Source organism: Protomyctophum parallelum (genome assembly GCF_964188405.1).
Source record: "Protomyctophum parallelum genome assembly, chromosome: 12".
Classification (NCBI taxonomy): domain Eukaryota; kingdom Metazoa; phylum Chordata; class Actinopteri; order Myctophiformes; family Myctophidae; genus Protomyctophum; species Protomyctophum parallelum.
Window position 1 is genome coordinate 50,121,290 of NC_139712.1, and position 16,557 is coordinate 50,137,846.

General features: G+C 43.7%; 1 protein-coding gene across 1 annotated transcript in view; it reads left to right on the forward strand.

The window, feature by feature from the left end:
- The window catches only part of rsu1 (Ras suppressor protein 1), a 53,763-nt gene that overhangs the window by 23,579 nt on the left and 13,627 nt on the right, over positions 1–16,557 (forward strand). The window contains exon 8 of the mRNA XM_083778093.1: positions 6,899–7,031. Within this exon, the coding sequence (XP_083634219.1) occupies positions 6,899–7,031 (133 nt within the window). The remainder of the gene's footprint in view (positions 1–6,898; positions 7,032–16,557) is intronic.

The following is a 16,557-nucleotide window of genomic DNA, read 5'->3' on the forward strand; positions in this document are numbered from 1 at the left end:
TTTTTTAAGGGATAGAAAGTAGGCTGACAGGAAACGGGAGAGAGATGGGGGGATGACATGCGGTAAAGGCCGTGTCGGGTCCGGGAGTCGAACCCGCGGCACACCGCGACTGGATCACCAGTCCGGTGCCCAGACCGTTACGCTACGGCCTGGGCCCTGAAAAATGTTTTGTCTACAACTTTTGAACCAGATGAGCTATGAATGCAAACTTGGTGTCTAAATCATGTTTTTTGACAATTAGAAACATTTTGTCTGTCTGACTGGGTGTGGCTGAACCTCTATTTTACCAGAGGTGGACAGAGTACTCGACCCCAGTACTTGAGTACAAATACGACCTGTTCAGATTTACTCCATTACAAGTAAAAGTAGCTCAGTCAAAATGTTACTTGAGTAAGAGTGACGTACTGGGCATATAGTGCAGCAGATAATTGCAAAATATAGCAAGAATCGTTCAAATGGTGATACAAGCATGACATTTGGTACATATACTCTTCAAATCCCACTCTTTAAAAAAAATACCGCTAGCCAGGCAAAATTCCAAGATGGCGACCCCAAAAATCCAAGATGTCCGTCCAGAATTTGAAACGTGAAATGCATTGATTTTAAGCCCCATAACTAGGGATGGAGCCCGAAAATCGGGCCCATTACCAACCCGGTTCGGCATTTATCGAGACCCAAGTATCAATAAGCTTTTGGCTTGTCAAGCCTCTTATCCGTTATAGCCGCAGCAGCTGACGTCATGGGCACAGCTCGCTATATAAAACAGGGCAGGCGCGTATCGTGGATTAAATGATTGACGGGGTGGAGGCAGCGCATCTCCGACCGAGGTGTGAACGTTTTTTGCCGACGTGCGAATTGGGGACAATTTAAAACAAAGGCAGATTAGATGCCGTAGTTTGCTACTAACAGAAATTTCCATGCACGAGTGCCACCAAAGTAGGCTATCTTTTGCTGTTTTTCTCCCCCTCTCTTCGAAGTTAAACTGGGCAAGCTCTAAACTGACTGGGCCACGTTGGTAAGGGAGGGTGGTTGCGTTATGGTTGCGCCGTGGAAGTATGGTGGAACGGCTGGTTACATGTTTAACCCATTCTGACCGGGCACCCATTTTGGTGTTGGCATCATGTTATGCTTTATCTATTGAAAAATAGCAGATCTACAAGCTCATATCGCGCCACCGAGTGGCGCGATACGAGCTTGTAGGTCTGCTATTTTTTTTTAAATCGAAGAACGACTGACATTTTTTAGAATCTGATCTCAGGTCAGAATGGGTTCATCAGACCAGTGTGTGTCCGGCGGAAACCTCGTATGAATCTGATCTCAGGTCAGAATGGGTTAAAAAGACAAGAGGGGAGCTAAATGCAATAATGAACTAGCTGGGGAGGGCATTTCACATGGGGTTGGGGCAGACCGTTGTCTGACGGACTTCCACGCTTTCTGCTTCGCATCGAAGACAGCTTGACAGCTTTGTGCTGTGGTGAAATCACCGCCAGCCTCCGGTGTCCTCTGTATCAGTGGCGGCCTTATATATGTTACAATGTTTCAATCGTTTCAATTGAAACAGGCCTCGAGTCACCAGGGGCCTTCCTGGAGCAAAATTCACCGATCCGCAAAACCGATCAAAAAAGCTCAAAGTTGCGAAGTTTACATCCAAAATAATGTGTCACTCTCTCGGTTCTGCACCGCTACTGGAGAAGTATAGCACTGTCGAAGGCTCTCCTCCCCACACCCCCCACACAGGGGAGAGGGAGAGGGAGAGGGAGAGGGAGAGGGGGAGAGGGAGGGAGAGAGGGAGGGAGAGAGGGAGGGGGAGAGGGAGGGAGAGGGAGAGGGAGAGGGAGAGGGAGAGGGAGAGGGAGAGGGAGGGAGGGAGGGGGAGAGGGAGAGAGGGAGAGAGAGCTCCGCTCCAGTCCTTACTTTTTTTTTCTCAAATTGACCAGCAGCAAAGTGAGCAAACTATAATCCAAAATTATAAATGTGCATGTTGCCTGCAGTGGCAGCCAGCAGCGATGTAAGATGAGCCTGTGCATTTCACCCTGTATAACTTGAACGCATAGGCAATCAATTTACAATTTACAATTTAGGCATTTAGCAGACGCTCTTAATCCAGAGCGACTTACATTTAGGCAAGAACAAAAGCATGGGAATACATCACATAAAAGCATTTATCATGAAACATGCGTAAGCTAAGAAGGTAACAGTGGAATATCTATATGATGAAACTATACATACACTATACATAATAAACTATACATATTCACTACTATGCTATACATATGTACTATGGCGTGCTATGACTATATACAATACAATTATAGTGCTGTCTACATAACATGCTATAAGTCTAAGTCAAATGCTATCTAAGCCAACAGAAATTCTATCTAAGGGGTTAGGGTAAGTGCTATGGGCCATGATGGAGTCTGAAAAGGTGGGTTTTCAGGCTACGGCGGAAGATTGGGAGTGATGCTGCAGTTCTGACTGCAATGGGAAGTGCATTCCACAGTTTTGGAGCCAGAAGGGAGAAGAGTTTGGGACGTGTGGAGCGTTGTCCCGGCGTTTTTAGTGAGGGTACTTCCAGTTTCCCTGCGTTGGCTGATCTGAGTGCGCGGGAGGGTTTGTAGGGTTCAATCATACTTGTAAGATATGGGGGAGCCATACCTTTGGTTGCTTTGAATGCCAGCATCAGAGTTTTGTATTCTGTGCGGGCAGCGACCGGGAGCCAGTGGAGGGAGCGGAGCAGGGGGGAGACATGTGAGAATTTTGGCTGGTTGAAGACCAAGCGAGCTGCTGCATTTTGGATCAGCATTTTGGATCAGCTGGAGAGGCTTAAGTGCACATGCTGGTAGGCCAAGACCATTAATTAATGACAGCTGTGTGTGATCGCGTGTTGATTCTAATGTACAGGATTCTATAGGTCACCACTTTTGGTGTGACACACACACAGCTTCTGTTTCAGTTTACAATGCGTTGTCAACACGTGCTGAGTTGACAAAGATTGACAGATTTCGGAGAAGACCGGCCTCCCGATCCTTAAGGCCGCCCCTGCTCTGTATGACATGTTAAGCTGAAGCAGCTAGCATGGAAGTGAACGTTGGTCATAAGGATTATGCACACATCCACGCGTCCATCCGATGTAAATGTAAATGTTCCATCCACGGAGCATAGTGATAGTGGGCTCGATAAGGACCCAGCTCGATAAGGTGATCGTTATCAATAAAAATGAACGAGCTCCATCCCATAACGGTATTGAACATGAATATAAAGTTGGGCATTGCTGATATTTTGTGTCTGCATCTAACATGCCGGTGGGCCACCCAATGAATGGGCCGCTCCATCCATTCCTTTTCTCCATTCCATTTCCTTTTTGACCCTGTCCACACACGCACGCACGCACGCACGCAGACCTTTTCATGATGCAAAGAAAAAAAAAAGCCAGACATGTTGTGTACTTCTCTTTCTTTTCAGAATAATGCAGCTGTCAAGTACCGGTACTTCAGCTGTTTTTGTAGTTCTTTCCATTACAAAAAATAACTAGAAAAAGTGCCCTTCTGGGCACAGGTCTCCACCAGGATAGGAATGTAGGACATTGCAGCCAATTGGAAGCCAATCTTAACCAAACAGGATGGAGTCTGAGAAATCTGAAAGACCCGTTTCGTTGAATGGCTCTAGAGAGACTGTGTACCACTTTGCGCGATGTTTGGACAAAATCTGTAGGTGTACTGTGCAAAAACTTGTTTTGCACAAAGCGGCCTCCTGGTGGCGCTATAACAGGCCGTTCTGGAAATTTTGGGGCAGAGGTTCATCGTTGGCATCCAGGGAGTGTGTGTGCAAAATTTGGCATCGACCGGGTTAACGGTGCCGGAGATTAGCTGCTCACGGAAACACACACACACGGACGGACGGACACACGGACGGACGGAGTGCAAAACATACTCTCCCCACATGCCTTCGGCCTGGTGGAGACAATGAAAAATGCTTAGGGGGGAGAAAGGGAAAAAAAAACCATTCCTTAATACTCACCCTGCCTCCAATATTTCAATTCAATACAACTCAAAGGGCTTCATTGAAAGGGCTCTTTCACTACATCCTACGTCTTCCTCTAGGCCTCCTGCCTGCAGTTCCAACCTCGACCTTCTACTAGGGTGGCCAGACGTCCGGTTTCACGCCGGACAGTCCAGTTTTAGACCCACCTGTCCTCCTCCCACCTCAACCTCTGGCCGGACAAATAATTGTCCGTTTTTTTTGTGATATACAGTGCTTGTGTCATTTACTGTCATTTACGTCGTCTGCCTGGGTATTAAAATCTCCGCAGCGCTGCTCAGCTCCGCCTCCGCAGCGAGCCGGCCACACTGTCTTAAAAAGAGAGAGGCTAGTGGAGACGTTCAGAGTGTTGCCATGTCCGCTTAATTATAAGCGACTTTGGGCTTGTTTTATATAATAGGCTACTAAGCCTAGTCAGGCTTCTTTTGGGCTTGTTTTCATAGACATGGTTGCTTGGTTCTCTTCCAAAACCTGGCAACACTGCCAGTGGGATGGTCGGTATGTTTGTTGTGCTCTCACAATCACTTTAGTATAGTTAATGCAGAGATAAACAAACCAAATATGCCGAAATGAAAAACTACATTTAATGAGCAATGGAGCAAGGAACTCGACATCATAAAGAAAGGGAGGCTGTGTGAACATATAGGCTACTGGCATCATTCTATGTCCCACACCGATGACCATAAAACTGTATAAAAAAACCCACAAGAAAGAGATTAAACATAAAACATATCTAAACATGAAATAAAATAAATTGATTATAAAATTAATGGCCTTTCGGGGGAGCGAGCCCCGCAAAAGTGTCCTCCTTTCTGAGGTCTTGCAGGTGGCCACCCTACCTTCTACCGATATACAGTACTTACTATCCCTCCTCTGTACAGTATGTGTCCAAACCAACTCAGTCTGGCCTCTCTGGCTTTATCTCCAAAACATCTGACATGTGCTGTCCCTCTGATGTACTCATTCATGATCCTATCCATCCTTGTTACTCCCAGAGAGAACCTCAACATTTTAGTCTCTGCTACCTCCAGCTCTGCTTCCTGTCTTTATGACTATCTCTAAAACATAAATGTGTAAACTACAGATGTAATTTTATTGAAACAAGAGAATAATGGCATAAGAGCTAAGAGCATAATAGCTTAATAATTTATGCTGAGCATTAGTCAAAGGTATGTTTAAATTGGAAACATGTGCGAGCACACACACAGTTAAAGGAAGTAAAACTAATTGTCAGATAGTCGCCATCTTTGAAATATGCAAAATAGAGGTTCAGCCACACCCAGTCATAAAGATGATCATTCCAAAATGTTTCTAATTGTCAAAAAACATGATTAGACACCACGTTTGCATTCATAGCTCATGTGGTTCAAAAGTTCTAGATACAACCTTTTTCAGGTGGCGGGCTGGCGGCTATATTTGATTTGGCCACTATGATGACCTGGAGGGTTGCTGGCTTCAGCACGGATTCAACAAACATGAGTATTCTGAAAATGTTGAGCACCTCTGTAGCTCCAACGGTTTAGATTAGAAGATAGTCATGTTCAAAGTAGTGGTCATTTAAAAAGGGCCTGGTCATTTCCGGGTATTTCGCCCAGGATATAGAATTTTTCACAGTTCCCAAGTTGTTTGCGGGAGTCATATTGGCAAAGAACAGTTGAGATATTCTCTCCTAAATGAAGTGCATACAGTACATATCTTACCCAGGTCCTCTACTACATCTAAAGCCAGTTAGTCATGGGCCAGCATTTCATTCTGGGCTGTTCCAGGATTTAGGGGGGGGGGGGGGGGGGGGGGAGGGTGTGTGTGTGTGTGTGTGTGTGTGTGTGTGTGTGTGTGTGTGTGTGTGTGTGTGGACACACACACACATGACGTTTGTCATGAGTATGATTAGCAGGCTCTCACTCCTCTGTCCATAGTTCTTCCGTTTTCTTCACACTATTTTCCATTCTATCTCTTATTTTTAGTCGTATCAGTCATTATTTATTTCCTCCTCTTTCTGTTGAACTCATTGTTTCAGGTTGTCTCTCAATTATTCCTCTCCTTTCTCTCTGTATCTGTGCCCTTTTTCATACTATTCTTTCTGCTCGCTCTCTCTCTCTTCTCTCTCTCTGTGTGTGTGTGTGTTACTGAGGAAGCCCTTCAACGCTAGGCTAATCAGAGGCTAGATAATTAGTCCCTTGGTGCCGACATTCATCACATTAGCAACACAGACCAGCGTTTCTAACCCGTCAGTACCGACAGCCACACGGGCGCCCTCCTTCCCTCTCCGACCCAGTCACATCCTTCTGGCTCTAGTCTAGGTCCATGATGCAACTTTTTTGTTGTTTAAACTCTTTCTAAAGTTTCTATCCTCTCTCTCTCTCTCTCTCTCTCTCTCTCTCTCTGTCCTCTCAATCCAATCCTTCCCTTTTCTTTTATACAAAATGCAGTAGGAATGTTATGCATTTAATGGAAATGAAGTCATATATTTGCATTTTAAATGTATATTATTGTAAGTCATAATAGTTGTGTGTCATACTGTATCTAAGAAGCATATCAAACGGATACGTTAGACATTCTTTCAATTGCCATTTGTCTCGGTTGATCACTGTTATGTTTTCTTTTCTCTCTCCCTTTCCCTTCATTTTGGTTTCCCTCCTCCTTTCTCTCCTGACCTCCGTTTCTTATATCTTTACCCCCATTTCTCTCTCTCTCTCTCTCTCTCATCCATCCCTTTTCCATCCACATTCCCCCCCGCGCTCTCCCTCTGTTTCTTACCATCCACCGCCCCCCTCTCTCCTATTCCTCCATTCTCTCCATCCTTCTCTATATATGTCTCCTCCCTTCGTCCTCTTGGTTCCGCTCTGTCCCTCCCCATCAGGTAATTTGGACCTGACCGGGCCTAAGCAGGTGTTCAAGGCGGAGAACAACCCGTGGGTCACCCCCATCGCCGACCAGTTCCAGCTGGGCGTTTCGCACGTCTTTGAGTACGTCCGCTCGGAGACATACAAATAGTAAGTGGCCGACGTCCTCCATCGACACGACACCTGCATGATGGCAAACAAATGCATTTAACAACCAAAACATGCAGACTTACTGTGTGTTCCGGTTGTCTCTGGTATATAGTCCATTCGAAGTGAGATTTTGCTTATATACTGCTGCTTTTACTGTTGAACACCAACTTTCGTCTTGGCTGAAACGAGTTTTGGGATTGTATCAAACATAGTGTTGCTGTCGGGCAGAAACCTCTTTTGAGCTTGTGGATCAGCTATTTTTTTATTTGAATACAGAAAAGTAACACTTTTGGACATAGGAGGTTTCCCGTACAGCCGGGATGACTATGTTTTGAGGCAAGCTTTCCAGTATTCCACTCTTCCCGCTAATTGTGTTGCAATTGCAGCAAATCAGTCGTCCAAAGTATGATGTGTATTTCATTTGTCATTTGAATCCAATCATTGCCATCGCCGATCCTTTTATACTTTCTCTAGCCCATTCTGACCTGAGATCAGATTCATACGAGGTTTCCGCCGGACACACACTGGTCTGATGAACCCATTCTGACCTGAGATCAGATTCTAAAAATGTCAGTCGTTCTTCGATTTTTCAAAAATAGCAGACCTACAAGCTCGTATCGCGCCACTCGGTGGCGCGATATGAGCTTGTAGATCTGCTATTTTTCAATAGCTAAAGCACAACATGATGCCGACACCAAAATGGGTGCCCGGTCAGAATGGGCTAGAAGAGGTTTCTCCAATTATCTCCTTGTACACTTCTCTCTGTGTTCTCGGAGTGTGAATACTCGCACATCATGTGTCATCACCCCTGCCCCTTGCTCAAAGAAAACCATTTCCCCATCCCTGCTTTTTTTTTTTTTAAGTAATTTTTTTGTCCAACGGCGAGCAATTATGAGAAATTCTAAAAGTGTTAACTGGTTTTAACTGGTAACAGGTTTTATAAGAAATGTGTGGGGTATAAATCAGATGACCAAGGGTTGTCCTCGCCATGTGCAGAATGACTATAGGGACGATCAGATCAGGGTTTTTGGGACCGATAACTGATTGTTTTTCTCATGATCGACCCGTACCGATACCGATCATGTGTGTAAGGGAAATTAACAAAATTATTATATGTCAAAACTGTTCCTGTGTGTGTGTGGGGGGGAAAGAAGGCGAGAATGTTTCGGCCTGTCACAAAGATGCAAAATTATATTATAACATACTATATATCTGATTGACTTTTATACCACTTAAATGGTATAAGACGATTTCTCCAGATGTACACAAGTGAAGATCTAAGTAAAGATCAATGCAATGAGATATCCATGCGAGCACAATAGCACACTGCTTATGGACTTATTCCTGCTGCAGGCCAGCACGGGACACGTGTCAGGCCTTTCCCCCGGTTTGGTCATCTCCTTACTGTGACGTCCCACTGTATGTGTCACAATAAAGCAGAATATATTTCCTCCAGTGAAGAATGGAATACTATGACTGTGTGTGTGTGTGTGTGTGTGTGTGTGTGTGTGTGTGTGTGTGTGTGTGTGTGTGTGTGTGTGTGTGTGTGTGTGTGTGTGTGTGTGTGTGTGTGTGTGTGTGTGTGTGTGTGTGTGTGTGTGTGTGTGTGTGTGTGTGTGTGTGTGTGTGTGTGTGTGTGTGGCAGGGCTGTAGAAAGTTCTATCCATTTTGATTCCTCTGGCTGTCTGTTCTCAGCAGAAAGACATGCTGTAAATCCGCCTGTTTGAATGCTGTAAAACTGCTAGAGAGCTGCAGGGCACGCTCTGGAACTGATCCGGGTGTGTGTGTGCGTGCATGACTGTGGCTGTGAGCATGTCTTATTAAGAATTGTTTTCTCTGTGTGTGTGTGTGTGTGTGTGTGTGTGTGTGTGTGTACACAAAATAATGAAATTATTCCCGTGTCTTGCTGCAAACAAATGTAAGGGGTGTCCTGCCTTGTGTGTTTCTGGCTGAACGCTGTAGGAATATTTCCCCGTAGTTATCCCCCATGTTGAATATTTTAGATTTTTGCGTTGGCTATTCAAACATAGCCGATATACAAGCTCACATTGCATCTGGCACATTGCTATTTTTGAACATTTTTGAAAGAATGAAAGTGTGCGAAATAACTGAGTTAGAAGGCATTCGTAGAATCAGACCTCGACTTGGTCTTAATCTTAATGCAGTGGTTTTCAACCAGTGGTTCAGGGACCACCAGTGGTCCTTGAGGAGATTCCAGGTGGTCCCCAGCTAAATGATGGAGAGTTGGTAACCAAATGGACCCTAATAGATCTTTAACTCTTGAGAGCGTAAAGTAAGATGAAACCAAATGGATCCATTTGGTTTCATCTTACGCTCTCGAGAGTTAAATGATTGTTAAACATCTGCATTGCTTAAATGTACAAGAAGTTACACAATTAGAGAATGTGGAATGGTTTAATTGAGCCAATTGACAGGGTCGCTCCAACGATCTAGCCGTCACCTTTGTGCCTCCTCAGCAGCTGTCTCAGCTGGGATGATGGAGAGCTCTGCCAGCAGCTCAATAGGCTGGCTGTTTGCTTTGATGCTGATCACTGCCTGCCAATAGCGGACACACTGTTATGATGAATCACCGTACGCACAGGCACACTGGCCTACAGACCTGGACACACGCACGCACACACACACATGCACGCATGCACGCATACACACGCACGCACGCACGCACACACACACACACACACACTTCAATTAGCAATCAACAATTTTGGCATTAACCCATTGAGAGCTGAGGACGATTATAAAAAAATCTTCTAAATCCTGAGAGTTGTTTGAAAAACTAAACTAAACTTTTTAAGTACAGGGTGCAGAGGACTAAACTTTTTAAGTACAGGGTGCAGAGGACTACACTTTAAGTACAGGGTGCAGACAAATAACAAATCCAAATGACGTTTTGACGTCGACACACACCTTCATCAGGTCATGTGACGTATGTATTGACGTCTCGAAACATTCGTCACGTTATTTGCCTGCACCCTGTTATTAAAAAGTTTGCTCCAGTGCCTTCCTCCTTCGTCTCTTTTATTTCATTGGCACTTTGAAGTGTTTGCTGCAGGTGGCGCTGTGGGGTTTGTACCCAACAGGTGGTCAGGAGTGCAGTTTTAAAATAGCCGATCGACAATCGTGTGTGTGTGGTGTCTTCCATCCGGGACGTGTTAACATGCCCAGAGAGCTCCTTTGTGCAAAGTGCTCCTTCTCTCTAATACCTGTAAAGGTGTCCTTCACCTTGTTGGAGAGTTTTCTTTGTTGTTTTTTGGTATCAAACTCTAGATATAATTGCAGCGCGGTAGGGTAATACGGAGCAATGCACCTTCATGTCTCACCATCATATGACTCTTGACATTTTGAGTCAGTTCCTTGTATTTTACTAGCTCTCAACTGGCTTTTAAGTCAACCAATATAAATTACACAGTATTCTTTTATAACGTTCTGATGTGTATATCGTTTGTGCATTTGTGTGTGTGTGTGGTCTGTGCACCAGTGCACACTCCTAACCCAGCATTCCATGAATTGGGATTGGGAGCAGCACTAGAGATTTGTTCTCTACTCTTCAGTGGCTTTGTAGACAGACATAGAGATAGACAGAACGACTGACTGACTCTTGGAGTAGGGTAATTTGATTGTGGCAACATTCATACTAACCTAGCTAATTAGGGCAGGGTTGAATCTCTATACTGTAATGTAGATACTTATTGTTTGACTTTGTTTCTATCTTTCTAGCTCACTTCTCCTTTTATCTCTCTGCCTCTCTCTTTCATAGCCTTCTCCTTTTATCTCTCTGCCTCTCTCTTTCATAGCCTTTTTCCACCAAGTTGGAAGCCTATAGGTTTTTTCTATGGGAAAGCCAGCTACAAATAGGAGTCTGGTGCCTTTTCTATTGCCATTAGACATTCATGTTACGCTGAGAGAGAGTAGAGTTGTGCGTCGTAATGGACTAATAGGCGGGTAAGAATATGGTTTGACCCCCAAAAAATTGCAACAAAAGGTTTCTCAACTGATTTATGTAGTATTAGGTGTCCTTAATAACATACTAAAAGTCTACCAAAGTCTGACCACCCGAAAGGTGTTATTTTCAAGATGGCGTCCAAGATGGCCTACTTTTTGTGTCTAACCCTATGTTTTTGGGGTCTAGGAGTCCATTGAACTTGTCCAAATTGCAGAGATACAATAATTGTGAAATCCAATATTGTTTTCGTGACTCTGTTAAAACCCTCTGAAATAGCCACCAGTTTCAAGTTAACTAAACTAAATATTTAATAAATGTCTGAATATTTATATATTTTTTAGAATAAGGTTTCAAGATATCCTCAAAACACAACAACACTACTAGTCACAATTTTCCCGAATTTCTTTTTTTTAATATGAATGGTCAGCCACCAACCAGACGCAGACTCTCCTGTGAGCCAGTCCGACATAGGGACACCCCTGTCTGCCTGACAAACAATCATGCACCACGTGGAGGTCTTATAACCACCACTATGTGGGTCTCACCCTCCTGTATACCTACATACAGCATACATACTGTACATTTAGGAAAACGACTGTCTGCCTGACAGTCTTGCAACATGTGGAGGTCTTATAACCACCATCAGTGGAGACTGTCCTCACTACCTACAGTATGCTAACTCAAGAGGTCCTATCTCGGGAGTAAGAGCCAGCATGGTCCACATGGGACCAGTGGGACTAGTGAGCCAGGCGACATAGGAACACTCCTCCCAGCCTAAGCTAAACCCCAATTCCTTAGTTTCTACCTCCTCCACACTCCGTTCTCCAGCATGCCATGCCTTAGAAATAGTTTGAATCCCAAATGCTAATTTGCTTTTGGAGGGGTTGAGAACGAGGAGAGTGCAGGCTCCCTAAGCCACTTGGAGTGAGATATGTCAAAGATGAAAAGATCTTTCATGTATCGTTTGCAGAACTGTCTTTGTTGAAATGTGTGGCGTATCATTTCTCCTTCTCTACATGACAATCCTCGGAGCTCCGGAATGGTTCAACAATCCAACTGTGTGACATGTCATAATTGCTGTTACTTTAAAATGATGCAGGTCTATTCCCCCCTCCTGGACATGAAGAATGTATACTTGAAAATTGGAATGTGGCTATTGCAATGCACAACATGGAGGTCTTAGAACTACCACCACAGGGACAGATAAGCCCCTTTACCTTCTCACCCAGCCCCACCTATCATACGCCCCTCTGCACCCGGTAGAGACTTCTGACTACTACTCTGCACTAAGAGTAAATAGAGCGTCGCAGTCCCGCCCCCTCGAGAGACCCGGAAAATAAATCACCGTTCATTTCCCTCATTTATTTAAAGACGTTTACGCCGCGGACAAAGCCAACTCTTGTCGTGACAAATCATGACAATAAACACAATGTTTTGGGCCAAACAAAGAATTAGAAAGTAGAAAAAAACGGCAGGTTACAACACTTGTTTTTCTTCTTTGTAATTATTTGTTTGGTCCAAAATATTGTGTTTGTTGTCATGATTTGTCACGACAAGAGTTGGCTTTGTACGACGTCTTTAAATAAATACGTTTCAAAATGTCTATGGGAAAAATGCATTGGGAATTATTTCCTGGGCCTGGCGCCGTCATGAAAGGGGGCGGGACTGCAACGCTCTATAATGCAAGAAATTCGTTTTGGGTGGGGTGTATAGTCAAAGATGAATTATTTACAGTAGTTTGAGCCAAATTTTATCCACCGAGCTATCCAAAACGTTTCAATATTGCAATCATGTAGGCTATTATCTATCAACTGACAATATTCTCTGCCACAACCTTCTGAATTACTGAAAATTGTGACTTAGTTTTGTTGTGTTTTGAGGATATCTTGAAACCTTATTCCAAAAAATATATAAATATTCAGACATTTATTCAATATTTAGTTTAGTTAAGTTGAAACTGGTGACTATTTCAGAGGGTTTTAACAGTCACAAACACAATATTGGATTTCACAATGATCTAATTGTATCTTTGCAATTTGGACAAGTTCAATGGACTCCTAGACCCCAAAAACATAGGTTTAGACACAAAAAGTACTTGTCTAGGATGAATAATGAAGGAGTTAGGCTATTTTAATGGTTTTTAGGCCATCTTGGACGCCATCTTGAAAATAACACCTTTTGGGTGGTCAGACTTTGGTAGACTTTTAGTATGTTATTAAGGACACCTAATACTACATAAATCAGTTGAGAAACCTTTTGTTGCAACTTTTTGGGGGTAAGGTGCTTTTTTCATAGATTTACTCGCCTATAACAGGCGCGAGTAGCCACGACGCGCTCATAACGCATTACCATACGCAGAGCTCACTGCTACTCCTCCAACACGGACACATATTTTATTCATCCTATCCGCTCTCTGTGCACCCATACCCCACCTCTCTGTGCACCCATACCCCACCTCTCTGTGCACCCATACCCCACCTCTCTGTGCACCCATACCCCACCTCTCTGTGCACCCATACCCCACCTCTCTGTGCACCCATACCCCACCTCTCTGTGCACCCATACCCCACCTCTCTGTGCACCCATACCCCACCTCTCTTGCAATTTGTTTTTCCTCCATTTCAGCTGTGTATGTTCTCTATCTCTTAGTGTATTCTCTCTCTCATCGTGAGTGGATCTTTGAGGAGTTTACTGTTGTCAGTTGAGAACGCCGGACCTGTTTATGGGTGAAGGTGGAATAGACTATAATGTTCCACCTCTAAGCCAGTGGTTCCCAAACTGCGGGTCGGGACTCCCGGGGGAGGGGGTTCCCAAATTATTTTGGTGGGTACACCCACGCTAACTCAAGTACAAATTTGACTGAGCAACTCACTTGCACTGTAGCTGTGTAATGTTTGACCAGGAGTATCTACTGTATACTTTAAGTCAAGTACCCAGGTTGAGTACTTTGTACAGTACACCATTGCTCAGACAACATGCTTGGACTGTTGAGAGCATTAGGGTAGGGAACTATCTGAAACTATTAAGGCCCAGCGCAGCCACAAGTGGCCATTTCATTAGCAACCAATTAGCTTCCCATTTAGGAAGTGTGCGTGCGGCTGTGCACAGATCTGTGTGTCTGTTCCCCCCACCCGACTCAGCACTTTGCAAGGCGCTGAGTCGCTAACGTCCACAAGACGGGAAGAAGCGAGGTCAGAGAATACTAGTAGGGATGTGACCGAGTTGGGCTTTTGAAAATTGATGATTCAACAGCATTAATAGAAAAAGTATTGATTATTACTATTTATTTTTTGCAATTAACTTGTCTGGCATCATGTTTGGAATTCGCATCAAAGCAGTATAGTTTAAATAATGAAAGGCTTTACTCAATTTAAACATCTACTCTTAATTTTTTATGGAGGGATAACTATGAGACAAAGCCATTTAATGGCTTTTTCTTTGCGTTATGTAGAGGCCCCTCAATATGTAATTCAAATTTGGGGTGGATTGGAGGATGGAATCAATCCAAAATTAACAATTGAATAACTAATGAGTGGAGAGGATAGCGGCACGCTATCTGTACTGTTTCACTGTTTGAACCATCCTTTGATATAAATAGGATTTAATGAGAGTCTCACTGTACCATTTGATGACTGTTTGAACTATAATGAAATGGGCTATAAATATGAAGTAACGAGGTTGTTAATATACCGTTAACAACCGTGAAATATAAATATGATGTGCATCAGGAGTATAAATGTGAGCTAGAAAAGCTACCGTGTTCAAACAGAAACGTGCAAAGCAGCGTGCAGATCTTGACCAATAATACAATGTTTGGGGCACAGACAGAGCTGCGAAACCTAGCTAAAATAGAGACACTGAGTAGCCAGTCGTGAGCTGGGGGGCGGGGGGTCCGGGGGCCTCTGTCTCCACGGGGTGCGAGCGAGGGCTGGATGCAGGCCGGGCCTGTGACAAATAAGGTCATATCTCTGATGTATATTGTGAGTCATGTCTCCTGCTCTTTTCCAGCCTTGCACTCAACTTGAAAAATGCTGTACTGTTGTAGTTATGTCGAGATGTTTTTCTGTTTACCTTTATGTCTGTGTTTTTGTTATGTGGTTTTTTTGTGTTACGTTTGATTTATGTTAATTCATTCATTATTTGGTGGAAAGATTTCTTTTTTTAAATAAAAACAAAAAAATAGAGACACTGAGGGAATATTTGAGGAGTGTATGGCATTGCTGCACAAACAATGCACTGTATATCAGGACAGTCTGGTTGAAACGCAGGTCTTTTATCTATCAAAAGAGCCACTTTTGGCACCTATCTATAAATAAATCTATAAATCTATAAATATTCTGTCTTGAGCCGCTAAACATTATTTTAATCGTTGGCTAACTTTTCAATGCAGAAGTATACAACAGCGTTGGCGGTGAAAGCAAACATGTTCAGGCATTCATAAATTCTTTATTTTCCTTCAATAATATTTGTTTCTTATTTTTATCTGGTGTATAGGCGACACTTTATTTACAATATGAGAATGTAATATATGGAGATCCCTGATGTCATCACTATAGGCCCATATATGGGCATGCCCCTTTTGTGACCGTTTGTGCCTTATTGAGATTAGACCACACACTCCATATTTGGGCATATTGACATGAGTGTGACGACGTGGTCCGCTGCCTTATGCCAATTTGAATATATAAATGTGCAGTGCAATGTGATGGCAATATAGCGCAACAAGACTTGCTTTTTCATCATGTGAAAAGCTTGTTTTGTATGTTGATCCAAACATACTGAGCACAGAATTTCAGTCAGTCATAGAATTACCCAGTTTTGACTTGCAATAAGCTTGTCTCTGAAAATCAGTTACAGTTCTGTTTTAGCAACTGTAATCACAACTATTAGGTAATTCCTGTGTTGGAATATGTCGCACAGGCAGCAGATGTTTGCTGCGGAAGGTTGTGACCTCCTCTGAGATCACAGAAATGAATTCAATGCTTAGCCTCGTAAACGTCATTGTGCAAATGCAGACCGTGATGCGCAACAGACCTCAGAATGAACCACGCTGGAGCCTTGATGTGACTTTAATGAACTACTGTATCACACACGCATCATTGTTCATTCTCAGCTTTCCACCTAGTGTCAGTGGACCTTCATCCGTTTAGACCAGAGGTCTGTTACAGGCCAAGGACTCCTTAGCTGTAAGAGATGTAGTAAGGACCCCCAATAAAACTGCAATATGGATTGCCCTGCAACACCTTTCCTTTATGTGAACACTCGTTTCTGTTGAAGTGGGTAACGAACAAGGCATGCCACTGCACAACATGGCCATGCAGTAGCCAAGTATCCCTCTCGGTAAGCTTTCTCAAAGCTTTCATGAACCCTGCCTGCAGCATTAAGTCTTTTTCTACTCTCGTATGTCATAATTTTCTCTCTCCCAGCCATTTCTGCTTGGGTAGTCGCTGTTGCGTTTATTCTGCTGATTTCATGTCGAGGTTACATATAGTTGCTGTCACGCCTTAACCCATTCTGACCTGAGATCAGATTCATGCGAGGTTTCCGCCGGACACACACTGG